The sequence below is a fragment of the Littorina saxatilis genome, linkage group LG3, assembly GCF_037325665.1.
Source record: "Littorina saxatilis isolate snail1 linkage group LG3, US_GU_Lsax_2.0, whole genome shotgun sequence".
Taxonomy (NCBI): domain Eukaryota; kingdom Metazoa; phylum Mollusca; class Gastropoda; order Littorinimorpha; family Littorinidae; genus Littorina; species Littorina saxatilis.
In genome coordinates, this window is record NC_090247.1 from 38,889,204 (window position 1) to 38,916,703 (window position 27,500).

The 27,500-nt window shown below is 40.3% G+C and overlaps 1 protein-coding gene across 2 annotated transcripts; it reads left to right on the top strand.

Annotated features, from left to right (window-relative positions):
• The first annotated feature begins 4,407 nt into the window (after positions 1-4,407).
• On the top strand, positions 4,408-20,437 carry LOC138962323 (uncharacterized). 2 transcript variants are annotated; one of them, XM_070334097.1, is made up of 6 exons: positions 4,408-4,564; positions 7,163-7,213; positions 8,764-8,911; positions 12,345-12,558; positions 14,771-14,907; positions 15,760-20,437. In XM_070334097.1, the coding sequence occupies exons 3-6, from the start codon at positions 8,771-8,773 to the stop codon at positions 15,817-15,819; spliced, it is 552 nt and encodes a 183-aa protein (XP_070190198.1). In that variant the 5' UTR covers positions 4,408-4,564; positions 7,163-7,213; positions 8,764-8,770; the 3' UTR covers positions 15,820-20,437. The 2 variants fall into 2 exon arrangements, with proteins under 2 accessions (XP_070190198.1, XP_070190197.1); XM_070334096.1 differs by lacking the exon at positions 4,408-4,564 and adding an exon at positions 5,255-5,462.
• The last annotated feature ends 7,063 nt before the right edge of the window (positions 20,438-27,500 follow it).

Genomic DNA, 27,500 nt, shown 5'->3' on the forward strand with positions numbered 1-27,500 from the left:
GAAATAATTGAACAGTCAGCAGACTTTCTTCTGAGATTTGTTAAAATCTCTTAGCAGAGCAAAAGAGAGAAAAGTATCTCTTCACAGACAGCCTATTGGGAGCATGAGACCCTCCTCAGGAGGGGCAAGATTTCAAAGCAAAGTCCTTTTGTGGGGGCCCTATCACCATGAACTCTAGTCCTGAGGCGGACCATTGTTTTAGTACCAAGACCACATATGTTTATGTATATATATATATATATATATATATATATATATATATATATATATATATATATATATATATGTACAAGATGAATACCCGCTTCGCCGGGTAGCCGGCTTCGCCGGGAAGAAGTAGAGCCGAATAGCTTTGCCGGGTGAGTGGCGCACCGTACGCCGGCTTCGCTTCGGGTGAGTGGCGCACCGTAAGCGATTGACGCCACACGAAGGAAAATTTCTAAAAATAGTAACTGCGTTGTGGACAGTGACCTTCTAAAAATAGTAACGGGAATATGGATTGACGCCACACGAAGGAAGGGAGATAAACGCAAAACACTGGAGAAGATAAGGAAGAGTTACTGGGAATGGATCTGGGAAGATGAACAGAAAAACCGAAATCGGTTCAGCGTTGCGCGCTGAGAGCACGTGTTTAAAATTCTCATCGACCAGGTTGTGTCCGCGGACTACCTGAATATGCCCACAAAATTTGAAGCAGATCCATCGAGAACTTTGGCCGTGCATCGCGAACACACACACACACACACACACACACAACACACACACACACACACACACACACACACACAGATAGACAGACAGACACAAGTCGTATATATATATATATATATATATATATATATATATATATATATATATATATATATATATATATATATATATATACTAGATGATTACCCGCTTCGCCGGGAAGAAGTAGACCCGAATACCCGGCCGTCGCCGGGGACCCGGCTTTGCCGGGTGTACGCCGGCATCGCCGGCGCACGAAGGAAGGGAGATCTAAAAATAGTAACGTGCAGTGACCTTCTAAATATAAACGTACAAACGGGAATATCGATTGACGCCAGCGCACGAAGGAAGGGAGATCTAAAAATAGTAACGTGCAGTGAAAAACGAAAATCGGTTCAGCGCTGCGCGCTGAGAGCACGTGTTGAAATATCTCATCGATCAGGTTGTGTCCGGGGTCTCTGTCAATAAGCCCACCAAATTTGAAGCAGATCCATCGAGAACTTTGGCCGTGCATGGCGATCAATCACACACACACACACACACACACACACACACAGACACAAGTCGTATATATATATAGATATATATTACTCTGCTAAGAGATTTTAACAAATCTCGGAAGAAAGTCTCTGCCTACTTTCAATTGTTTCTTTCACAATTTCTGATATATCAAAGCGATCCAATTGAACAAGTCTTGCAGAAAACTTCTTCTTTACCAAGTCTGGGTGGCCGAGTGGTAACGCACTTGCGCTCGGAAGCGAGAGGTTGCGAGTTCGACCCTGGGTCAGGGCGTTAGCAATTTTCTCCCCCCTTTCCTAACCTAGGTGGTGGGTTCAAGTGCTAGTCTTTCGGATGAGACGAAAAACCGAGGTCCCTTCGTGTACACTACATTGGGGTGTGCACGTTAAAGATCCCACGATTGACAAAAGGGTCTTTCCTGGCAAAATTGTATAGGCATAGATAAAATTTAAAAAAAGTCCACCAAAATACCCGTGTGACTTCAAATAATAGGCCGTGAAAAGTAGGATATGCGCCGAAATGGCTGCAAACTGCTGGCCGATGTGAATGCGTGATGTATTGTGTAAAAAATTCCATCTAACACGGCATAAATAAATCCCTGCGCCTTGAATATGTGCGCGATATAAATTGCATAAAAAAAATTTAAAAAATTAAAAATAAAAAAATCCCTGCGCTTAGAACTGTACCCACGGAATACGCGCGATATAAGCATCATATTGATTGATTGATTGAAGTCCTGTGTTGAACAGCAGTGAAAAATTGACCGCTTTTCCTGTTTAACCTTTTCAAAATTAGATCTTACTTGTTCGCGTATCCATTTCTGGATCTGCAGGCTGGTACAGAGTTACCTCCCTTAGGCTGTTTCAAATTTCCCTTGTTTTAACCTAATTTCTTGGTTAAAACTTGTCTAAATTTCTAAATTCTTTCTTAATAAATTTTAATTCCACACTTTGGCCTTAAATCAAAGTGTTTCCCTTCACAGATATCCCCTTGGGGGTTGTCAGATGAGGGTAGTCTCCCATGCCAACAGAAGCTACCATTCAGAGAGTGGTTTGCTTCTTAGTTGCATACCATGGGTTGACAAATATCAACATCAGTACCACCTGACCACTGAGAAGACACAATAATGTCGAAACACGTGTCTGGTCTAGGTACAAAAACAATGGTCCTCCTCAGAACTAAATTTCCTTGTGATACGTCCCCTACAAAAGGACTTTGCATTGTCTGATGCTCCCAATAGGCTGAAGGAATACTTTTTTTTCTCTCTTTCTCTGCTAAGAGATTTTAGCAAATCTCGGAAGAAAGTCTCTGCTGACTTTCAATTGTTTCTTTCACAATATCTGATATAATATATATACACACACTGTTTAATGCGATATCAAAAAACAAGACAGGTTAATTATTTGGACGTTTAAATTTTGACAAAACAAGACCTTCGGCAGTACATCGACCTAATGAATGCAGAATGGTCTTAATAGTGGATAGACGGACAAATAACTATGAGACAAATGAAACCAATAAAAGATTGCGTTGGATGTGCTCTCTGGCAAAGGGATGGTTGGAGTTGAAAAAGGCTTTCTTGTTATTTTGGTGTTTTTTTTATCCTGGATTTTGGAACGTTAGCAGTCGATTTGATTTTGGATTATAGTCGAATACAACAATAAGTGAATATTGATATGTGGGAGGAGGATGTGGCCTTACTTTGTTTTTGAAATCCCCAGCTCCCCCCTCCCCCCCCCCCCACCCCACCCCCTCCCCTTCCACCCTTCGTCCCCTAGGGATGGCCATACCACAGTCATGCAAAAGACTCGGCATGTGATAGTAAGCCACGGAGAGGACTTTGCTTTGAATCCTGAGACCAAAAGCGTGCGTCCCACTGTAAAACAGGCTTAATGAAGGAAGTTTTTTTTTTTAAATGGCGAATCATTGAATTCCTGTAATTGAAAATTAAAGGTGCTGTCCGGCAGATGTGCTCTTGGAAATATTCCACAGGTTCTACATGTTTTATATTTATATCTGAAATGTATCGATGAAAGGGGAAGTAGAATACAGCTGCAGAAGCCGTGAGAGAGAGAGAGAGAGAGAGAGAGAGAGAGAGAGAGAGAGAGAGAGAGAGAGACAGACAGACAGACAGACAGACAGACAGACAGACAGACAGAGACAGGGAGACAAAAAGACTGAGACACAGATATCGAGACACAGAGACAAACAAAAAAAGTCGCGTAAGGCAAAATTACTACATTTATAGTCAAGCTGTGGAACTCACAGAATGAAACTGAACGCACTGCATTTTTTTCACAATGACCGTAGTCCGCCGCTTGTGCATAACGGAGGGAAACTGACGAACCTGTCTCGATTACCCCTCAAAACTTGACTAAATGTAAAAAGAGGGTGACAGACGGACAAACAGTCAAGACAATCAGACAAGCAGAAAAACGGAGAGTCAGAGACAGAAAGACAGAGACAGAGAGACAAAGACACAGAGAGACAGAGAGAGAGAGACAGAGAGAGAGAGAGAGAGAGAGAGAGAGAGAGAGAGAGAGAGAGAGAGAGAGAGAGAGAGAGAGAGAGATCTGGAGACAAGGACAGGGACAGACACACAGACAAAGACACAGAGACAGACACAGAGACAGACAGAGACATGCAGCGACAGAGACGCAGACACAGAGGCAGAAAGAGAAAGATATGTGCATAGCCTACATGCGTGCTTGTAGAATTGTACGCAAACTTATTCAAATCGAATGCACAACAATCACATTTTCAATTCTTTTGCATTACTATAGTCAGGCGTTGGCATTGCTCCTTTCCTTGAATGGGCAGACAGGGTAAGGGTGGAGGCGAAATGCAAGGGGAAGGTGATGGCGGGGAGGGGGCCGGAGTGGTGACACAGACCATAATTATTAGGACATGCGCACACGTGCCTCATGACAGGATGGCGTAATGATTGCTGGCCGGAATGCCACCAGACCACCAGCGTAAAAAGATCGACAGAGCCAGATTAAAAAGGAATTAAGAGAGTCTGCTGCATAACAATTCAACAAGCGATCGACAAACCATCAATCAGTGCAAGGAAAACGCGTTGACCCTGCCAGCCAGCAGTGTACCTACCGCAGCCCGTCGCGATATAACCTTCGTGGTTGAAAACGACGTTAAACACCAAATAAAGAAAGAAAGATCTACCGCAGCGACAGAAAAGATCGCAACATTGCACTGGGCGGAACGGATTTTATTTATCCCGGACGAATGCTGTCTGCTCGCGGACAAAGAGTTGAAACACAATATCCTGAAAAAGAATCACCTGTAACTCATCTTAAAGGTAAGTTGCGTTTTCTACTCTCTTTTACATAAAAAAAATTCCACCGCTGTAATTATGTTCACAGTGGGGCCTTTCTTCTCAAGATGCTTTCCTTCCCATATAAATTGTCACATTAACCGTCGTGCAGATATCTACGTAATACTGTAAATAAACGACGTCAATACAAAGCGTGTATATGCATGATTCATATATATTGCGTGCAGAGTTAGTATTCAGAAAGGTCATTAACTTTTGCTATGGTTACCATTTTGCTGAAATGTGCGTCGGTGTCATCAATCGTCTCGGGTCTCGATTTATGTCAGCGTGTTTGTGTTTGTGTGTGTGTGTGTGTGTGTGTGTGTGTGTGTGTGTCAGAAAGTCTTTGTGTGGCTGTCTGTCTGTGAGTGTGTCTGTTTGTGTGTGTCTGTGTCTTTGTGTCTGTCACTATGTTTCAGTGTATGTGTATGTGTATGTCTCTGTCTCTGTCTCTGTCTCTGTTTCTGTCTCTCTCGCCGTCCGTCTGCGCCGGCCTGCGCGTTTTTTGTTTTGGCTCACTGGCTGTTGTTGAGTGTAGTATTTCAGCCATTCGGTTAAGTATGGAAGTGAGTGTATGTGCTACTGAAGATTCTTTGATGCAGGGTGGGTGTCGTTTCCTAGATCATGTGTAATATACCCGAGGTCTATGAAAGTAGGCTACAGACTGATGCAACCACACCCAATAATAGAACACTTCAGTAATGCTACCGGCGAGGAAATGACATGCACAGTTCCTTCTCGTATTAGGTAATTATTACGTGGTCCCAGAATAAAAACAAAAAGTCTATCTGTTGATATGTTTAGGGACACGCTATTAATCTGAGGTCAGTGGCACAGGCAAACATTCCAGTGGCTGCCAGTTAGTTATAGACTGCATGTCAAGGTAAGCTGTCTTGGTTTTTCCATCATCCTATAATAACTATTTGTGAATTATTTTTAATGTTAATTAAATACGTTTTCAAGTTCATTGAAAGAATGGGGTTGTATAAAGTAAGTTAGGTACGTTGGGAGTTTTGAAGGACGACAAAATAACTGTGCATCTAAATCACAAAACAAGAAAGATTAGTTTATGGAATATCTAACTATAGACAAGGCAAAACATTCACAAGTATGTCGACCTTGTTGTCTAAGCAATAGACGGACAAAACAAAACAAAAAATAATAATGAGACAATGATGGAAACCTAGCTGTAGGCGTTAACTTCGATCTCTACATCAAGATGGTGAGAGTCGAACACAATCAATCTGTTTCGGATTTACACTTCTTACCGTTGTTCAGAAGTTTGTGTCAGATGTCTCGTAATCGGAAATATAATTGTCAAGCTTTTGGGGCCAAAATTCAAAAAGCCAGTAATAACAGAAACCAGCATGCTTTGTGCAGCTTCATTGTTATTTCCGCGAACGCAAACAACAACAACAACACACTAAAACCCAAAACACCAATAACAACAACAACAACAACAACAACAACAACAACAACAACAACAACAACAACAAAGTAAAGCACTACTGACCTAGTTTAGTCAACTGTTCGCGTGAATACTGGCCCACCCATTTTGAAACAGCTTCCGTTCTGAAATTTAGACGCGCATTGAGTACTTCTATGGGAATTCAGGTTACTGCCAGAAGGGAACAAATCTAACATAGTTACTGTGAGTCAGCTGTGTGTGCGTGTGTGTGTGTGTGTGTGTGTGTGTGTGTGTGTGTTTGTGAGTGTGTGTGTGTGTGTGTGTATGTGTGTGTATGTGCGGCGTGCGTGTGTGAGTTATGCGTGTGTTCGTGCGTGTGTGTGGCCACTAGTGCCACTGCAGTGAATGAAATTCCTAACATTTGTAGATACATGTATAAACCTGACACGACTGGAAATGTGTCGATCGACCTTAATTCTTCCCAAGATATTTAATCCTCAATTCTATGGCACACTCGGCGTGAGAATGATTACGAGGTCCTCCTAACGGGAAGTGCAAAACCTGACGTGTTTTTTTGGGTTATTTATGGGGTACACTTAATCTTGTGTGGTTTGAGGTCGCCAGAAGTACGTGCTTACTTGCACTTTATTTCTCATTCGACGACAAAATGTCAAGGTAGAGTGGATGATCTGTTATCTTCTTCCTGTCTCGTCACAATTTTGTTTATTTGTGTGTGTTTTTCCTTCAATTTTATTTCTGTGTGTGTGTTAAGTTCAGGAAAGACTGAAACTGTTTACAATATTCGGGCTGCATATCCCTAGCCCTGTTTACATGGAGTGATTTTAAATAAATGAAGAAAAAAAATGATATAGTAACTGGTAATGTTTGAACAAACTTGCAGTGTGTGTGCGTGTGTAAAATTTAACTGAAGTTAGTTTTCTTACAGGCCTTTATATTTATCAAGACAGTTGGGTTTTTTTAAGCAAAGCAATACTTTATTTTAAATACTAAAATCGCACTGACACACGATGAATGTTAGCCGTTTCAGTTTATTGGAGTCACACAAAATTAAGCATAACTGTAATGTCATTGTCTTGCAACATCTTCTTTAAACTGCTGCTGAAACAAAAACGTGAACTGTGATGTAACATTGTCCCTTCAAATTTCTGCTGCAGCAAAACAACGTCACGTGAACCTACTGACACAATTTCCAGCCAGCAGTTCGTGTGAGTACACAACCCCCTTTAATACATTTCCGCTACTATATTTAGACGCATTTTACAGATATAGGCCTCTACGTCACTCCTTTGGTAATATTTGTACGGGAAGTCAATACTAACCTACCCTTGACACGCTGAAAGTTCAAGGAGTACGTTCACCAGGATCCATGAAGTTTTTGCAAGACCTGAGAAGGCAAACCCCTGCTAACAATTAGTTAAGTAATCAGTTACTGAGTCAATCGACAAGCCAAGCAAAAGCACGCAAGGAAGGGAAAAAGAAGCAGTATTATGTTCAGACACAGAAAATGCAATTTGATTGCATCTGTTTTGAGAGCTTTTATTATGACCTTACAGCTACAGTCGAACCTGCCCTGGAGATCACCTGTCCGTAAAGACCACCTGCCCATTAAGACCACCCCAAAGGAGCCCCGACGGTTGTTACGACTAAATAAATCACCTGTCTAAAGAGACCACCTGTCTAAAGAGACCACTTTTTCTCAGTCCCTTGGGTGGTCTCCTTAGACAGTTTCGACTGTACCTAATTTCAGTGAATAATAGAACATTCAGTGTTGACAGAGTTTGTCTCGCATTATCAGGTGATAATTCGTGTATTTTGCGTGGGTCAGATATCGGAAGACACGTTGCATCCAATTGTAAAGTCGCTTCTGATATTATTGTCAGTCACTTCAGCACAAGCGGCAGAACGGATATCTTACAATGCTTAGGAAGTTTATTTGGTTGCTGTTTTCTCTTTTCTTTTTCTATTTCTTTCCTTCTTGAGTCCCGCTAGCAAAATAACTCATGAAATATGTGACTTTGTTTCAGCGAAATCGGTCTTGTTCATTTAATTAGGCCTAGAGCAAAATAACGCGCGCGTGTGTGTGTGTGTGTGCGTGTGTGTGTGTGTGTGTGTGTGTGTGTGTGTGTGTGTGTGTGTGTGTGTGTTTGTGTGTTTGTTTGTTTGTATCGTTGTGTGTTTTTGTGTCTGTTTGTGTCCTTGTGTATCTTTGTGTACGTTTGTTTCAAAAAGAAAAAGGAAAAGCAAATGAATAGTGGAGTTGAATGAAATCAATGACTCACAGGAGATTTGAGCCTGAGCCCTTTATTCTTCTGCTGACAAGTCGCATGCTGTCAAATCGGGAATTCGAGCGATGACTTAATGAAACACCATTACGAAGATTGGATTATTGCCCCAACGGCTCTCTTTCTCTTTCTCTCCCCCTCGATCTCTCTCGATCTCTCTCGATCTCTCTCTCTCTCTCTCTCTCTCTCTCTCTCTCTCTCTCTCTCTCTCTCTCTCTCTCTCTCTCTCTCTCTCTCTCCTCTTTCTCTCTCTCCCCCTCCTCTCCCTCTCGCTCATCTCTCTCATCCTCAAGAAAGCTGCTGCGTTTCGGCTTACTAAGATGTTTTGTTATTGTTATATCATTTTCGAGTAGTCTGCATCAGAGTTACCTGATGGGATGTTTCAGCTTTTTTTTAATCGTAAACCTAACATTTATTCAACAAACACAAATAAACTGTGTCCAAATTGATTGCTTGTTTTTGTTTTTTTGCAGCGAGACCATGAGAACGGAAGGTCATTCAAGTTTGATTAAGAGCCATGAAGCAGAAGACAGACATGACATTCCAGTAGAATTCTTGTCAGAGGACAATCTACGAAATGAATCTTTTCAGTCGGACGAAGAGCGTCCGCGGTTGTTCATGGTAACGTGTTTGTCGGGTGTCCATGTAGGCTCCTTGTGTGTTAGCCTTGACGTTATCATCTCTTTGCTTCTATACTTTTCTTGGTTGCATATTTATATATTGTTGTGTTGGTTTTGTTTGTTTGTTGTTGTTGTTTTTGTTTGGGTGTTTTTTCAATGTGTTTTGCTTTCGCCTCTGCTTTTGATGGAACGTGTTCATCTCTTTAAGCTTATACTTATAGACTCTGACTTCGTGTTTTCACCTGATTATCTCCTATAGTCTTAACAGACTTTGACTTGATGTTGTCAACTATTTTCTTCTTTAACTTCTACATTCTACATTTTGACTTAACGTTGAAATGCAAACAGATGGAACGCTCACGTTCAAAAATCAAGAATATAAACACACGCACAAAAAAGGAACGTTTTGGGAACGTTTGATTATTGATAAGACGAAACATTCACTAGGGCGTCGACCTATCGGTCTTTACAGTGAAAACAAAAAGATACACACCAGACAAATAATGATGAATGGAAATCACTTATTTCTGAATATAGCTATTCTGATGAACACGTGGGGGAATTCGGGGGCTGTGATTGGATGGTCTCTTCCGATCATCAAAGCATAATGCTACGGAAGTCGGCCATTTTTCTCAATATCCAAAAGCATATTGTCAATAACAAAGACGCATGGTTCCGGTTTACCCACCTGTACCACACGATGTTTCACTGATCGACAACAGCATACACTGACAACTTGAAATTCTTCTCGGGAATGTTTTTCAGCTTTACAAATGTCGATAGCATACCATTTTCTGCTAACTTCCCGATGAAACAGGACTAAACCTATTATTTTCTGTCCCAAAACACCACAAAATGCCCAAAGTCGAAAGATGTAGTACAAACAGGGAAGTACAACGGAACAGCCGTTTTTGTGTGCCTGTGAGCTTAGTTCACACATAGATGTACACATCTATGGTTCACAGTTGCCGACTGACACAAATTTTCGCATTCGGCTTTCCTTATCTCGTAACTCTACACTAAATACCCCACTTCCTCTCTGAAGTATTGATGTACAACCCATGGCACTAACATTCATGTAGTCGTTTATAACTGAGGTTGAAAAATTCGCTTCATGACGAAACAAGTATAAATGCCATTCACCCAAACTGGAAACGTCGCTGCCGTCTGCTCGCTTTGTACGGATTAGCTGTTCTCTTTTCCTCCCCTTGTTGCATCCTAGTTCTTCAGTTGTTTCTAGTTTTCCGTTGATGTTGTGTTTTGGTCTTCTTCATAAGTAGTCTTGTTCAAAATTAAAAAATCTCAAACTTCTTTTTGTTGTATACGAATGAACTAATAAAAAGCTGTTTAACAGCTGTGTTGTCAAATCGAGGTTTTTTTCCAAAGTCAGTGTGGCGCCTGCGCAAAACTAATGCGCATAAGAAACGGCGTCTGCTATCAAAACCTGAGATCAACGCATCGACGCAAAAACTGTCATTTTGTAAGTTTGGAACAACAAATAAAGGTCAGAACAGCTATATAATCGCTATTGTATTTTCAGCGTAGCAATAGGGTCCGATATTTAGACTCGAACAAGTATAATGCGACTCGTCTTCGACTCTTCGGCATTATATTATATTTGTCTCGTCTAAATATCGGACCCTATTGCTACGCTGAAAACACAATAGCTGTTAATCATGTGTTGCTAGGTACTTGTAAGATGGCGGGGATGAAAATGACAGAGATTGTTTTGATTTATTTGGAGGGGGAAGGGGGGAGGGGAGCTGGTACCTCGTTTGTACCTGGAATCAAAACACAAAGCTGGTAAGTTTATGGAACGTTTAATTATCAAAATGAAACATTCAATACAACCTCGACATATCGATTTCTAAAGTGGACGACCAAGACTGATAGACAGATAATAATGACGAAAAGGTGAACACTTACATCCGGTTGTGACCTTTGCCCCTTAAAAGATCTTTCTTTATTTATTTATTTGGTGTTTAACGTCGTTTTCAACCACGAAGGTTATATCGCGACGGGGTAAGGGGGGAGATGGGATAGAGCCAATTGTCAATTGTTTCTTGTTCACAAAAGCACTAATCAAAAATTTGCTCCAGGGGCTTGCAACGTAGTACAGTGTATTACCTTAAAAGATGATAGGAAGCAAAATGACAAACGGAATTAAATAAATGACACAGAAACAATCTTTTACGTTGACTTCTGTTTTTTGCTATATCTTCTGCACATACGCTTGAACTAGATGCTGTTATCTATTGTCTCTTCTTCTTTTTGTCTGCGCTTCGTCTTATCAAATATATTTTCCTCAATATATTTTGCACGTAGAGTTTCAACTGATACTTCCGCTGAGTGGGTAAAACTAGAAGCTTGTCTGTCATTCTATATCTCTATCTGTCTGTCTGTCTGTCTGTATCTATTGGGGATATACGTGTATATATTGGGAATGTACGTGTGGGAGAGCCTTCCCTTGTTGGCTAGACTGCGTCTTGTGTTTGCATGTTTATGTATATATATTTTATATCAGCAAAATAGCCCATGCCGCCCAAAATTAAGGGGAAAATTTAATGTATACTATTTCAATGATAAGATAATACATTGATTCATCTCTTTCAATAATTAAAGCCTACAAAAATAAACAAATAGCGCTGCAAATGAGTCAATAGGGCATCCCCTTTCACTGACTAGCATGTACTTAATATGTGACCCTCCACCACGGAATGAGTCGCATGTCACCTTTGCATGATTTTCATATTTTTACATTTTCCTAAAGAGTTTTTTTATGCTCTATCCAGTGGTGAAAACCGTTTTAGAAAAGAGCAAAAACTGTTTGAGTTATAAGCCTGTGACTAAGGTGACCCTCACACTGTTACCAAACACTCCCCGGACTTACATTAAGCCTAGCGCAGAACCGCACGAGGTGACATGCGACTCATTTCGTGGTGGAGGGTCACATATGCCACCTTGCAACAGGCTATGGTCGCCTCCATCCACCTCTCCTACCCCACCCCCGCAGGACCCCTTTTTCTTAGACAATGCTACGTCCCGGTAGAAATGTGCACTGTGCGAGTACCTGAGACTAAATGCGTCTTTTCTTTCTCCTTCCAAACGCGTATTTTGTTTATCTGACTGTTTGATTACCTGTACTTCGGTGATGACTTTGACTTGCTCGTTGTTGTTGTTGTTGTTGTTGTTGTTGTTGTTGTTGTTGTTGTTGTTGTTGTTAGCCTTTTTGCCTTTTTTATTATATGATTGTATCGTAGATGCAAGGAGTGTATGGATGTATGATTGTTTTCACACCAGGACAAATACCAATGGCTTGTATGCTAGATGGCGGATTAAATTCTTGTTCTCTTGATCTTGTTCTCTTGCCATATTCCTTCCTACTCTTGCGCTTAACCACTTAACCGGAGAAAAAAAATATCTGTCTTCTCCAGGCGCTTCAGCAGAGCAGGATGCAAGGCCAACGCCCGGTACACCTCAAAGAAAAGGCAGATTTGAAGCGGCTGAGCATCGAAAGCCGGGAGGCCAGCTTCGAGAAGGAAAACGACGGAGAAAGTCCTGGGGCTGGAGCTGATGAGCCGCCTTTCTGGGAGGGTCCACGCTCTGCGAGAGAGATGGCCATCGCAGGCTGGGAACGCGTGAATTCCAGTGAGTTACGAGGTTTGAGTGTCTATTCAAATGTGACCAGATCTTGCTTGCAAAATGCTCAATAATGTAGTCCCAGAAGCTCCTGTGGGAAACATATTTTGATAAAGCACAAATCATTCGAGAGAACAGAAGAAAAAAAAAAGTACACAAAAAAGGCCCGAAAAATATCGCCATATTATTGAATTCTTATTATGGGGGCGAGGACGCCCCCATTCTATACGGATAGTTTCGAGGTTGACCATGGGCAGCGCCATTTTGTTGTGAAATACGTCATCAGTTTGTGTACACAGGAAGTTGTGACATCCGTCACCCTATGGGAGGGGTGACGTCAAAATTGTTCATCTGTAGAAAGTTGTGAAATCCGTCACCCTATGGGAGGGGTGACGTCAAAATTGGTCATCACAGAGTTTGTGTAACACAGGAAGTTGTGAAATACGTCACCCTATGGGAGGGGTGACGTCAAAATTGTTCAACAAAAACATGATATGTCGCATTGTGCAGGGTCAACTGCAACAAACTCAAACCGAGCCATTCATACCTAGCTGTATTTGAGTGACTTATATACCCGACATTTTTATTTCTTATTTTTAGCACAGGTGTAGGAAAAATCATGAACCAAAATGTTATTTATTTTCTAATTTAACATTTTTTTTACAAATATGACCATGGTCTTTTAAACATACAGTGACATTAAACATTGTTATGTTAAAAAAAAGAAAAAAGAAAAAAAGCTTTTGTGCACAAATCAGAAAATACATTGTACATTTTACCTACAGGCCAAACCGTGAGTGTCTGTGGCAAAGCCCGACCCAGGAAATTGCACTGATTTTATATTTAGATCAGAGAGAAATTGTCAAGAACAGGCGCTTGCATTTGGATGTGTCCAATGATAGTAGGTTTGGTTGTGATCAATCAGAATAATGTAGGAATAAAAATGTATGACAGTTTAGTATGATGACATGTAATTCACATATGCTGAAATATGATATTATACATCATGTAATATTATTATGGCTGTTGCCATGACCATGAAACCCAACAAAGGTTTAATGTAATGTAATTCAAAATACCAAAACCGAGCACCTATTAATCTCGTCTTTGCGCGTGAAGATTGAGGCAGTCTGCCAGTAGCGGTTAGGTCATACAGTGGAACCCCTCTCTAGCGACCTTTAAAATGTTGACAAAAATCGGTCCTTGTGGAGGAGGGTCCTTACAGAGGGAGGGGGCGGAGTCAGGGGGCCACAAAGAAAGTCAGATTTAAAAAAAAAAAGAAAACAGAGAAGTTTGAGTTGCTGACGACCGTTCTCTCTGAAAGCAAACTGCTTCGATTTCATGTTTGTCCTTGGTGTCCACCAGTTCTGGTGCATGTACTACCCTGGCCAAGTTTCCTCTCAAGACATCAAAGAGACCGCCCCAGTATACTCTACAGCCTCTGGGCGAACCACCTCTCATAGCTAAAACTGGGTCAATGACCCCTGGGAAGAAGGTCAGTGTCTATAAAAATTTTACTCCTAGGCCTGCGGCCAGGGGGGGGGGAGTATACCGGTACCATTTGAGAATCAGACCAAATGAGAATTGAACCATTTGAGAACATCCTTTTTTTTTCAATCACTACATCGAAGGCCTGCGGCCCGGGGTTCACATGGGTTGGTTTGTTTGTTTGTTTCAAACCCACACCCATATACACACATTTCCCATTTAAACCATTTGTCGGCCCCCTGTCGATATTTATCGACTAAGTTCCTTGTTGATATTTGATATTGGGTGGGTGTAGGGAGGTTGGTAGGGTAAGCGGCCATGCAGCTTTATTTCTTTGAATCGCGTTACGATTTGTGTTTAATTTGTTTCTTGTCACACACTTTTCACAAGCATGTCATCTTGTTGCATAAAACGACACTGAGCGGCTTTGCACCGCACGGCTCAGGGGAGATAATATACCGAGCAATACGATCATGAAACATTGGCTCACTGAAAATGCCGCCGCTCGTTTTGGCCGCACAGTGGCCTTTTTACCAGCAAAACAGCACTAATTTTTTAATAGCGCTATTCTTAGTGTCGCTTCACGTATGAATATGAAAACGAGGTCTCGTGGCCTCCCCGCTGCACTCGCACTGCCAAAACGTCCGCGTGCACTTAAACCTAAAGATGACACATTCTTAGCAAAATTGAATGCGGTTATGACAAGCTATAAGCATGCTTTCTTTTTTTTCAGGAAAAGCTCAGTGCAGCTACTGCAAGGTAACTGCGCGGAACTGGTCTGCCTACGACGATGTGTGGATGAAGCACAAGATTATCTCCCCATGCTGCAGACGTCTTCGCCAGGTCGGAGACGGAGGCATACACCCCTCAGTAAGATATTGTTCTTCTTTTTATACTTGGTCAAGTTTTGACTAAATATTGAAGGTAGACTAGGAATCAAGACAAGAGTGTGTGCGTGTGTGCGAGCGTACGGATGTGTGTGTGTGTGTGTGTGTGTGTGTGTGTGTGTGTGTGTGTGTGTGTGTGTGTGTGTGTGTGTGTGTGTGTGTGTGTGTGTGTGTGTGTGTTGAACGACATGTTATGTGTAGCTAAAAAAAAAATCATAAAATATCTGTGTTATGCAAATTATGGTTCCCTGTGTATGTGATTACCAGGACATAGTCTCTTCGGGTGATGACTTTTCTGTTTGATTTTGATGATTAAAGCCGACAGATTGACTAAATGTTTTGATATTGCTTTACGCGACGACTTGTTTTACTGTAGGGTACACATTGAGACCAAATTTACAATACCCCCAAAAAGAAAAAGAAAAACTAAACTTTGTTTAGCATTTATTTAGTTTTGCATTTCAGCATTTTCTTTTCGGAGAGAGGTGGGGTGACCAAGATTACAACTTTTTTTTATGTTTCTTTGTTTAGTTACCTGTTGAAAAGAATTTTATGGTATGTTTGTTTGCGTCATTGTTTAAAGAAGAAAATTCCGTCCGACCGTCCGTCTGTTTGTCTGTCTGTATGTCTGTCTGTCTGTCTGCCTGTCTGTCTGTCTGTCTGTCTGTGTGTGTCTCTCTCTCTCTCTCTCTCTCTTTCTCTCTCTCTCTCTCTCTCTCTCTCTCTCTCTCTCTCTCTCTCTCTCTTTTGCAAGTAGGCATTAAATGTAGCATGTGTCAATATGTACATATTGTGTCAGCCATATTGTTGATATTGTTCTTTATCTTTTCCATAGCCCGAGGGGAAGAAACGGCGCACACTTTCGGATTCGGCTGTGCAAGATCTTTTTCGCTAACGTCGAACGACCTGGCGAGGGCAATGAGCCCAGAAGAAGAATGATAACCTTCTTCAAATGCGTTGTCGATTCTTCGTACAGCATCGTTGGGCCACCATTTCCTGGTTATTACTGTAATAACCTTAGAAGCTTACATTTCGAGCAAAGTATCTGTAGGATATTCCACTCTCAACGATTGCTTGAAGCGATCCCAGCTTCGTACCTACATGGGATTGTAATCACAGTAGATTTTATGTAACGCACACAGCTTGCTGATTTTTACGTGTTGACAAAACGAAGTTTGATAGTGTCATCTGAGAAAATGCATGGAGAAGTACACAGATTTATTTCATGTGACAACAACGAGAAGCTAACAACGACAACAGCTGGAAAACAACGAGAACCGAACAACAGCTTCAACGACAACTTAAACGACGACAACGACAATGAAACCGAGATACGTTACCTAAAAATCTGATATGTTATTCGTCAATGAATCATGTTCGCTAAAATAAAAACATGAGGGTATATGCCGTTCAGGGGATGGCAGAGATATGGTCTTTTTAGAAGCATCTGTCTACATTAACATGTTTTGATACGCGAGTAAGAAGAAAATACATTTCTCAAACGGATGCCTAGTTCAGTTTGTATGTAAGTCATCCTCAATGTCATTCAGACTAATAAGTTATAAAACATCAGAAGTTGTGAAAGAAACAATTGAAAGTCAGAAGAGACTTTCTTCTGAGATTTGTTAAAAATAAGTAATTATTAATAAGTTATGTATAATGTTTTCTAAATCAAAATGAGAAAAATGTGCTGCCATTTCCAGGCGTCTGAGCACGTCTCGATAAAAATGCAGGACAGCTTCACGTGAGCTTTAGTCCGACTGTATCATATAACTTGCCTTTTTTTTGTTACTACCAATGGTACAATGTCGCCTAATTGTGAACTCTTCGGCCATTTGCATATCGGCTGAGAAGGATGACTAGTGAATTAGTGACAAGTAAGTAAAGGAGCGGAAAGAGCCACATTCAAGACACAATGAAGATTTTGTCAACGAAAGATCAAATCAATTGCAAATCAACGTAGGTTTAGTTGTAATTTTGTTGAGTTTTTGTTTCTCCATAAACACTCAAATTACATAATGGTGAAGAGATATCTCGGGGGGGGGGGGGGGGGAATTCTCCTCGAAACCTCAAACAAACAATAGAACATTTGGACATAGTGTACGCAGAATCTGCAAAGACCAGAAACGAAAATAGAATCAAGTGAGATATATAATATGGAGAAAAAACAACAACTAGACTAAATTCACATACACTAGAATTAAAAGTAAGACGTGAACTACGTTTAATTTACATCAATAATGATTTTTTTTTAATTAAAAAAACAGAATCTTCTTCTTCTTCTAGTGCGTTCGTGGGCTGAAACTCCCACGTACACTCGTGTTTTTTGCACGAGTGGAATTTTACGTGTATGACCGTTTTTTTACCCCGCCATTTAGGCAGCCATACGCCGTTTTCGGAGGAAAAAGAATCTTCTCATATTTGCGAAAGACTGCGGTAATTGCGAGTGAATCCGTTCTTCCGATCTAGGTGGGGAAATAAAGTGGGGGAGGGGGAGATGGGCAACAATTGGGCGAAATGACGGACATGTTCATTGGTTTCAAGTTCCAGCATCCGTTAGGAACCACAAGAAACGTCATCACCATGAATGTTCAGGTGAACCGTGTGTGGTCCTTTCAAGGAAAACCTTTCCTTCCACTACACAATGGGATTTTTAGCTCATATTAATACTCAGAAGAACGCTTTTGTTGGAAGGACTGATCTTGCTCAATTTACGTGGGGTGACCAAGAAATACTGACAGTTGGACTGTAATGTCTTTTCTTGCAAAGTTAGAAACGCCAGTGTTTTACTGGATAGGCGTTGTTTCCTTTGATAACGCTGTGTTGGAACATTATTTTACGAATCAAACCTCTCCAAAAAGGAGTGAGATCACTGGTAGACACCAAACCGGCTTCGCCAGGAGCATCATAATCATCTTGAATTTTTGACTGCAGTTTCCACAACTTTTTGGACGAAGTGGTGAAGAATCCTTCCATAGAATATAAAGGTGCATGTAAAAAAAAAAAAAATACAAAAACAAATTGGCAGACCAACTGTTAGAATATACTGATCATCGCATGTATCGCAGTCTTTTGTTCGCGTTCTCCAGAGATGGCGAAATTCGGCCGCTTCAAAAATGATGTGCACAAAATACTCATGTTCTCAGTTTTATATAAATTGAATTGTTGCACATCTTCAGTGATTTTTTCGAAATCACGTGACGCACGGCTATTTTGTTGCAGATACCTCTTGTACGATATATTCAGTTTTATTAGTTTGCTTCACCAATTATTTGTATTAAAGGAGTTAGTCTCACTTATTCTCGCGTTTTTGAGAAGCATAATGCAATTAAATTGCCACATTGTACCATTTTCAAACTATCTTCTTAGCAACATGCATAATTCACATTTACGCTTTATAAAATAATGATCACAAGACTAATTGTCGCCTTTTCTGTTTTGGGCTGGCTTTGTTTGTTTGCTTATTCATGTTTGTTTTTGTAATGATTTTCTCTTCCATATAGAGTTTTGTAAACACACGTTGTAGTCACTTTTGATCATGTTTATATTAATCTCCTTCAATGATTCAATTGTAATTCTGTAGGCCTAAAATGTGTTTTTCACTCACGGCAAGAATTACAAGAAAGTTGTCCGCCTTTACACAGGCAGAGCAAGGGAAAGTAGCCTACTCGTGCATCGAGTGATACACTTGTGACTGTTTGCTTTTGCAGTGCTGATGAGTACAACCTTTCCTCGCACGCAGTGTAAACATATATTATGAGAATGACATTATTTTGAATGTTGGATTTTGGTCCTGCATAATAACTTGTAAATGGGACCAAAGATGTATGCACGTGGCACAATTTTATGTGCACATCTGTGACATTATAATAGTAGTAAGGAACGCGCATTGTAAAAACCTGTCCACAGTGCGGGCATTGGTTACGCTGTAATAAAAAACAAGTCGCGTAAGGCGAAATTACTACATTTAGTCAAGTTGTGGAACTCACAGAATGAAACTGAACGCACTGAATTTTTTTCACAATGACCGTAGTGCGCCGCTTGTGCATAACGGAGGGAAACTGACGAGCCTGTTCAGCGCGGTAGTGGTTTCGCTGTGCTGCATAGAACGCTTTTCTGTACCTCTCTTCGTTTTAAATTTCTGAGCGTGGTTTTAATCCAAACATATCATATCTATATGTTTTTGTAATCAGGAACCGACAAGGAATAAGATAAAATTGTTTTTAAATCGATTTCGGAAATTTAATTTTGATCATAATTTTTATATTTTTAATTTTCAGAGCTTGTTTTTAATCCAAATATAACATATTTATGTTTTTGGAATCAGGAAATGATGTAGAATAAGATGAACGTAAATTTGGATCGTTTTATATAAAAAAAACATTTATTACAATTTTCAGAATTTTAATGACCAAAGTCATTAATGAATTTTTAAGCCTGCAAGCTGAAATGCAATACCGAAGTCCGGCCTTTGTCGAAGATTGCTTTACAAAAATTTCAATCAATTTGATTGAAAATTGAGGGTGTGACAGTGCCGCCTCAACTTTTACAAAAAGCCGGATATGACGTCATCAAAAGTATTCCGGGGATATCATTCCCAGGAACTCTCATGTCAAATTTCATAAAGGTCGGTCCAGTAGTTTGGTCTGAATCGCTCTACACACACACACGCACAGACAGACACACACACACACACACATATATATACACCACGACCCTCGTCTCGATTCCCCCTCTATGTTAAAACATTTAGTCAAAACTTGACTAAATGTAAAAAGAGCTATGTCTGAGCTATGAAACAATAAGAACATCTTACATATATATATAAAAAAAAATCTATTCCTGAAAAAAAGTAACTTTTTTTTAACACTTTTCTGGCTGACTATTGGGGTGTAAAGGTACCCAAAACAAAACGCCGCAACAACAACAAAACAACAACAACAACAACAAAATAAAAATAACCACCTATGTTAGCCGGTGTACTAATAAGAACCTGTAAGTAAAAACCGCTGCCGTCAATCAAACACCCCATGGGGCCAATTACTGTCATTACCCGCGCGTTCCTTACTACTTATAATTTACTGCAACCGCATAGTAAGACATGGAAAACACAACGTAAGCCACGCTATTTGGTACTATACCTTTTTATTGTATGCAAAGAAAATTATAACATGAGAACATCAGTTTATTTCGCTTTTTTTTAGTTTTTGTTTAAGCAAATAAAACGTCACTTACGAGGAAACGTGTCTCCAGTACTGAAGATATACTTGTCTTCTTCATAGGTTTTCTGGTTGGGATTTGGTGTATGTTTACGATCATAGCTCGGTTCATACAGTATTTCTTTGGTATCTACATGCTCATCCACTCTGGAACTTTTTCTTAGTTGCCTTAAAGAACTCAATTGTCCATAGATCGATGTTTTAACTTTTGCATAATATGCCACTTTTTGGTAGGTTTGGTATTTTTCATCAAGTTGTGCTTTTTGCGGCTTTGCATAAATTGTTCTGATCGTATCACTGTTTTTGTCGGATTTTTTTGTATTATTGTGTGACACAGGTTAAGTCTGCTTAATAAACCGACCAATAACTTGAGTCTGCAACATAACACACAAGTGCCAACGAGACAACAGGCTGTCCCTTTTCTACCTCAAGTTCTATTGTTATCTGGCTCCTGATAAACGAACGCACTATGCATGTATGAATGCTCAAGTGTATGGACGCACGCACGCAGGCACGCACACACACACACACACACACACACACACACACACACACACACACACACACACACACACACACACACACACACACACACACACACACACTGACAAACGCATTCAGGATATACCACGAGCGCGATAAACTTCAGAAGGTCGTTGCAATTGAATGTAAATAAAACATGACACAAAAAGGCCTAGACTTCTCATTCATGACAATATATGAAGTCATGAAACGGAAATATGCCCCTATTGATCGGAGAAGAATAGGTTAGTGTGAAAACAAAAGTTTGTCAATCTACCCCAAAACGGAGTTTTTCGAACTCATCTCAAAAATCAATATTTTTCAGGCTGACAACACGGAAACAGTGCTCTCTCTCTCTCTCTCTCTCTCTCTCTCTCTCTCTCTCTCTCTCTCTCTGTCTGTCTCTCTCTCTCTTTCTCTCTCTTTCTCTTTCTCTCTCTCTCTCTCTCTGTCTCTCTCTCTCTCTCTCTCAAGCAAACAGGCACCCGGGGGCTCGATGGGCTTGATGGTAGGATTCTTAAATTGTCAGCCCCCGTAATTTCTGAAACACTTACCTACATTTACAATCTCTGTTTAGACAAAAAATATTTTCCAGTCGCCCTGAAACAGGCTAAAGTCATTCCTCTGTTTAAATCAGGTGACAAAAGAGACCCCTCAAATTATAGGCCAATTTCCATTTTGTCTGTGTTATCAAAACCACTGGAAAAGCATATCAACAAACACATCCTAACACATTTCAACCAAAACAACTTATTCCATCCTAAACAATCAGGATTTAGAGCTAAGCATTCCTGCCACACTGCCTTAATCTCTCTTGTTGATCAGTGGTTGGACAAAATAAACGATAATGAATTCTGTGGTGCCATTTTCGTAGACTTTGCAAAAGCCTTTGACGTAATTGATCACACATTATTGCTTAGAAAATTCGGTTTGTATGGCGTCGGATATGATACTATCAATCTTGTTAGTTCATTCCTCTCTGACAGACAACAGACAGTTCTTACAAACACTAGAGCATCGAGCATGCAAGCTGTAGATTACGGTGTACCACAAGGATCGGTATTAGGACCTCTGCTCTTCTCAATATATGTTAATGACCTCCCCCTTTATATTCAACATTTATGTGAACTTTTTGCAGATGATACCACAATTCACTCCAGTAACAAAAATTTAACTCGCTTATCAGAATCCCTCCAAGGAAGTCTAAACCAGCTGACAGAATGGACTGACCTAAATCACATGTCTCTTAACCCTAAGAAAACCAAATATATGATAATTACAACTAGACAAAAACGACAGAATTTTACCTCAACTGGTCCCGATTTAATGATTGACGGCAATATAGTGGAAAAAGTCGACCATCACAAAGTTCTAGGTGTCCACATCGATAACAACCTGTCTTGGTCAACTCACATTGAACAACTTAGTAAATTAGTGTCAAAGAAAGTGTACCTCTTATCTAGAATTAAACACTTCCTTAATTGTCAAGCCAGGAAGTTATTTTTCACTGCTCATATTCAGTCTCTTATTGATTACGCATCCACTCTATGGGACTCTGCTGTTCTTAACCAGACGAACCATTGGTTCGCCGAACTAAGGTTCGCGAACCATGGTTTGTGTCTTAACTGGGCGAACTTGTTCGGCAAACTCAAGGTCGAGTTCGTCCAGTTAAGACACGAAACCTGGATCGCCGACAAACGAGGGGAGCTCACTCCGAGTCGACAATAAAAGCAAGTAAGTTATTCCCCTTCCAAAAATGGCTGCCTCTCTCCAAGACGAAATCACCGATTGAGTGGTAACTCCGTGCTGGTTGTCGATTTGGGTCTCTCCTTCCCACTTGATCATGGTGCACGAAGCCTGGTAATCTTGAACTTTAGTGTGTTAAATTCATAGCTCAGAATCGAGTGGCATACTTTACTTATTTTAGATCCAAGTACCTGTAATCAAGCCCAAGAACATTTATCATGAAATTAATTGACGGATTAAGCTCCAAACCTAAGCATAATTAATTAATTTGGTTGTTTGATCGGCGAAAATGGCGTAGGTTGTCAACCAAGGGACTTCAATTACACGACAAAGTTGCCTCCCCTGTCCGCTGACACGGATAATTCCTTCTTTGACGCATGTAATTTGTAAACAAAATGCATTCGTACCAGAGTACGCTATGATTCGTACAGTTCATCGGAGTTCATTCCGTGACTTTAAAGGGATCTAAAAGACTTGTTATGATTACAAGTGCAGGTTCTCCAAATTTGGAGGCTTGAATGCCCCTGAATTATGAGCTATGAATTTAACACATTAAAGTTCAAGAGTACCCGAAGCCTTCTATGTCATTTACCCTCCTGGGTTAAAGGTTATAAATTGATTCGAGAAAATAACATGACTGGTATGGACTGATCATTGTGTCTACCGTGGAGCCATCGGGGTTCTATGGGAAATGCTACACAAAAAAACTTGCCTGTGAAAAGGGAAAGACGGTGACCAAAAATAAATGATAGCGATATTTCTAATTGTGGATCAGCAGAGTCGAGAAGCATACATGATGTTTACCAAAGTGTGTGTGCGTGTCTGTCTGTCCACGTGTGTGTTTGAGCTCTTTTCGGTACAGAATATGAGTTTGGGGATTGAGTGAAGAGGGAGACCTAAAAAAAAAACTACTCGGGATTTTGGTTCTTTTTATCACAATTCAGTCTGTTTTAATTTTCAAGTTATATCAGAAATTTTCTATTTGCACTGATACACTGGAATCCCTTTTAAGGGTCTACAAATAGTACTACTGAACCAAAATCATCCTGTTTCTTTACGTTTTGAGCAATTCAATTGGTCTTGGTTTTTGTTTTTAAAAAATTTGATTCCTCTTCATTCTTCTAAAAAAAAAGCTTTCATTGCGATAAACAAAACATTACTGGATAGACGTTTTCTTGGAGAACGTCTGTATTAGCAAGCATTTAAAGTAGGAGGACGATATGGAACGTACGATAAAAGGATGTGCTTTAGCTTTCTGTCTCATCATTTATAAATGTTGCCCTTCAATCACACACACACACACACACACTTTTGATCCAGCTCCAACCATATTTCATAAGGCTTTATTCAGGGTTGTCTCTTGTTCTTAAACATCCGATTTCTAAGCATTCTGTGCTGAGAATATGAACATGAACCGATATGAACATCAATGTCAGCCGCCTTTTTATTATGAAATAATGTTCATTTGTGTTCCAAACACTTCCGAAGAATACTTGTTGGTGTGTCTTCAGTCGCCCTGACATCATCACAACTCGACCCTGTCCTGCAAAAATACAAATATATACAGGGTGACACCCAAACATTCAACCCAAACAAATGCTTATTTCTTTAACATCTGTTGACCGAATTAGTTATCTTTCTTTTTTTGACTCATATGCGAAGCAAAAGTGAGTCTATGTACTCACCCGAGTCGTCCGTCCGTCCGTCCGTCCGGAAAACTTTAACGTTGGATATTTCTTGGACACTATTCAGTCTATCAGTACCAAATTTGGCAAGATGGTGTATGATGACAAGGCCCCAAAAAACATACATAGCATCTTGACCTTGCTTCAAGGTCAAGGTCGCAGGGGCCATAAATGTTGCCTAAAAAACAGCTATTTTTCACATTTTTCCCATTTTCTCTGAAGTTTTTGAGATTCAATACCTCACCTATATATGATACATAGGGCAAAGTAAGCCCCATCTTTTGATACCAGTTTGGTTTACCTTGCTTCAAGGTCAAGGTCACAGGAGCTCTTCAAAGTTGGATTGTATACATATTTTGAAGTGACCTTGACCCTGAACTATGGAAGATAACTGTTTCAAACTTAAAAATTATGTGGGGCACATGTTATGCTTTCATCATGAGACACATTTGGTCACATATGATCAAGGTCAAGGTCACTTTGACCCTTATGAAATGTGACCAAAATAAGGTAGTGAACCACTAAAAGTGACCATATCTCATGGTAGAAAGAGCCAATAAGCACCATTGTACTTCCTATGTCTTGAATTAACAGCTTTGTGTTGCATGACCTTGGATGACCTTGACCTTGGGTCAAGGTCACATGTATTTTGGTAGGAAAAATGTGTAAAGCATGTGAGTCGTATGGGCTTTGCCCTTCTTGTTTTTTTTTTTTTTGTGGTCCCTGTCCTGTCCTGTCTTGTCTTGTCATGCCTTGTCTTGTCTTGTCATCCCTCTATTGGCCTACTGGCAACCTTTTCCTAACTTGTCTTGTCTTGCCATGTCTTGTCTTGTCTTGTATTGTATATACATTTAGCATACATTTGGGTAAAGGTTTGCGAACAGGTAAGGGGTGTAAGAGAGAGAGAGACAGAGACAGAGACAGAGACAGAGATAGAGATGGTGGTGGTCTATGTTACATTACACAGGTCAACACAGTTGCAAATTCATAGGTTAAAGGCTGCCCTTTTCGTAGCGTTCATTAATTAATTCCTATTGTTTACATGTGCCAATAATGTTATAAAACTGTACCTAAGGGGATATAATAACGATTGGCTGTAGCTTTCGAAAACAGAAAAAATTATTTCAGTATTGCAAAGTGGTGTTGATAGTGTCGAATGTAAACAGAACAGTCTCAAAGTGAAAGTGGATGTTTTCCGGAAATTGCGAAGTTAACAAGAATACAGAAAAGCGCGCTTTCCTGCTTAGCACAATCCGCTACCGCGCTAATCTGGCGTGTCAATATCACTACGTTTTGCACGTGGAAGGTGAGCGATTTCCTTCACGCGGGGATTGACGAAGCTGTACTGTCTGTGTTGACGGTCTAAAAATAGCCCAAGCCCTGGAGAACTGTTTCTAAAGATAGCAATAAACTTTATTAAGAATTGATTATTTCTTGTAATTGGTAAGGACTTCAAACCTAAAACTTTGCAGGAAGCTTAATTTATACATCCCCGCAACGATGGGAAAAGCCCTGGAAGTAAGTAAACTAATTAAATAGGACTTTGTCAGCCTTTAAATGAGGGGTTATTGTGTATAGTGAGGAAATAATTTTCTGATGTATTTTTAATTCATTATTGGTGTTTTATGCATAATGTCATCTTTCGCGAGAGCAACGGTTTTTTTCTGCAGTAAAACAGTTTTACTGCAGTAAAATTGAAATCAAGAATGCTGCAGTAAAATGGTGATGTTGTTTTACTGCAGAAAAACTGTTTACACTTTTTCTTCAGCATTTTGGCATTATTCAGTTATTCTGCAGAAAAACAGAAATGCTGGAGAAAAACTGTTTTTTTCTGCAGCATTTCTGCATAATGTCATCTTTCGCCGAAGCAACGGGTTTTTCTGGAGCAAAACATTTTACTGCAGTAAAATTGAAATCAAGAATGCTGCAGTAAAACGGTGCTGTTGTTTTACTGCAGAAAACCTGTTTACACTTTTTCTGCAGAATTTTGTACTGGCTCATTATAATGTTGGAGCACGCGAGCCCCCCTCTGTCGAGAGATTGACTCATCCAGAATTACCAATAGTTACAAACTATTATACTATCCCAGGGGGCGATGAATACAAACGCTACTTTACAAGGTCGTTCGTTTTTCTCCAGAAAAACTGTGACAGACTATTCTGCAGTAAAACAACATCACCGTTTTACTGCAGCATTCTTGATTTCAATTTTACTGCAGTAAAACTGTTTTACTGCAGAAAAAAAACGTTGCTCTCGCGAAAGATGACATTATGCAGAAATGCTGCAGAAAAGACAGTTTTTCTCCAGCATTTCGGTTTTTCTCCAGAATAACTGAACAATGTCATAATCCACCAAGAGCCAGTACAAAATGCTGCAGAAAAATTGTAAACAAGATTTTCTGCAGTAAAACAACAGCTCCGTTTTACTGCAGCATTCTTGATTTCAATTTTACTGCAGTAAAATGTTTTGCTCCAGAAAAACCCGTTGCTTCGGCGAAAGATGACATTATGCAGAAATGCTGCAGAAAAGACAGTTTTTCTCCAGCATTTTGGTTTTTCTGCAGAATAACTGAATAATGCCAAAATGCTGAAGAAAAAGTGTAAACAGTTTTTCTCCAGTAAAACAACATCACTGTTTTACTGCAGCATTCTTGATTTAAATTTTACTGCAGTAAAACTGTTTTACTGCAGAAAAAAAACGTTGCTCTCGCTAAAGATGACATTATGCAGACATGCTGCAGAAAAGAACGGTTTTTCTCCAGCATTTCTGTTTTTCTGCAGAATAACTGAATAAAGTCATCATCCGCCAAGGATACCTATCAGTCGTATTTTGGTAGTTCCAAATGATAACCTGTTTTGGACAACCGGCGCGGAAGGGATCTCTCTCTCTCTCTCTCTCTCTCTCTCTCTCTCTCTCTCTCTCTCTCTCTCTCTCTCTCTCTCTCTCTCTCTCTCTCTCTCTCTCTCTCTCTCTCTCTCTCTCTCTTTTTCTCTCTGTCTCCATCTCCCGCCCGCCCCGCCCCGCTCTCTCTTTCTTCCCCCTCCCTCTCTCCTCCCCTTCTCTCTCTCTCTCTCTCTCTCTCTCTCCGAGTCTCTCTCTCTCTCTCTCCCTCCCTCTCCCCCTCTCTCTCCCACTCTCCCTCACCCTCTCACCCGAGAAAGCTGCTATAACTGCGCTCAGCAAGACAGCAAACTGCTGATGCAGTACTGGTGTTTGTTTGTTTTTTCAACAAAGACGTCGTTCGGTGCAGAAGAAACTATGCACAATGAAACAGCAGCCCAAATAACTACACATTGCCACCCCCCCCCCCTCCACCCCCCCAGAAAACCTATTTATAAATTAAAAACAAATGAACAAAATCTTTTCTTTCTTTATCAGAAATGTTCAAAACAATACTCAAGCAA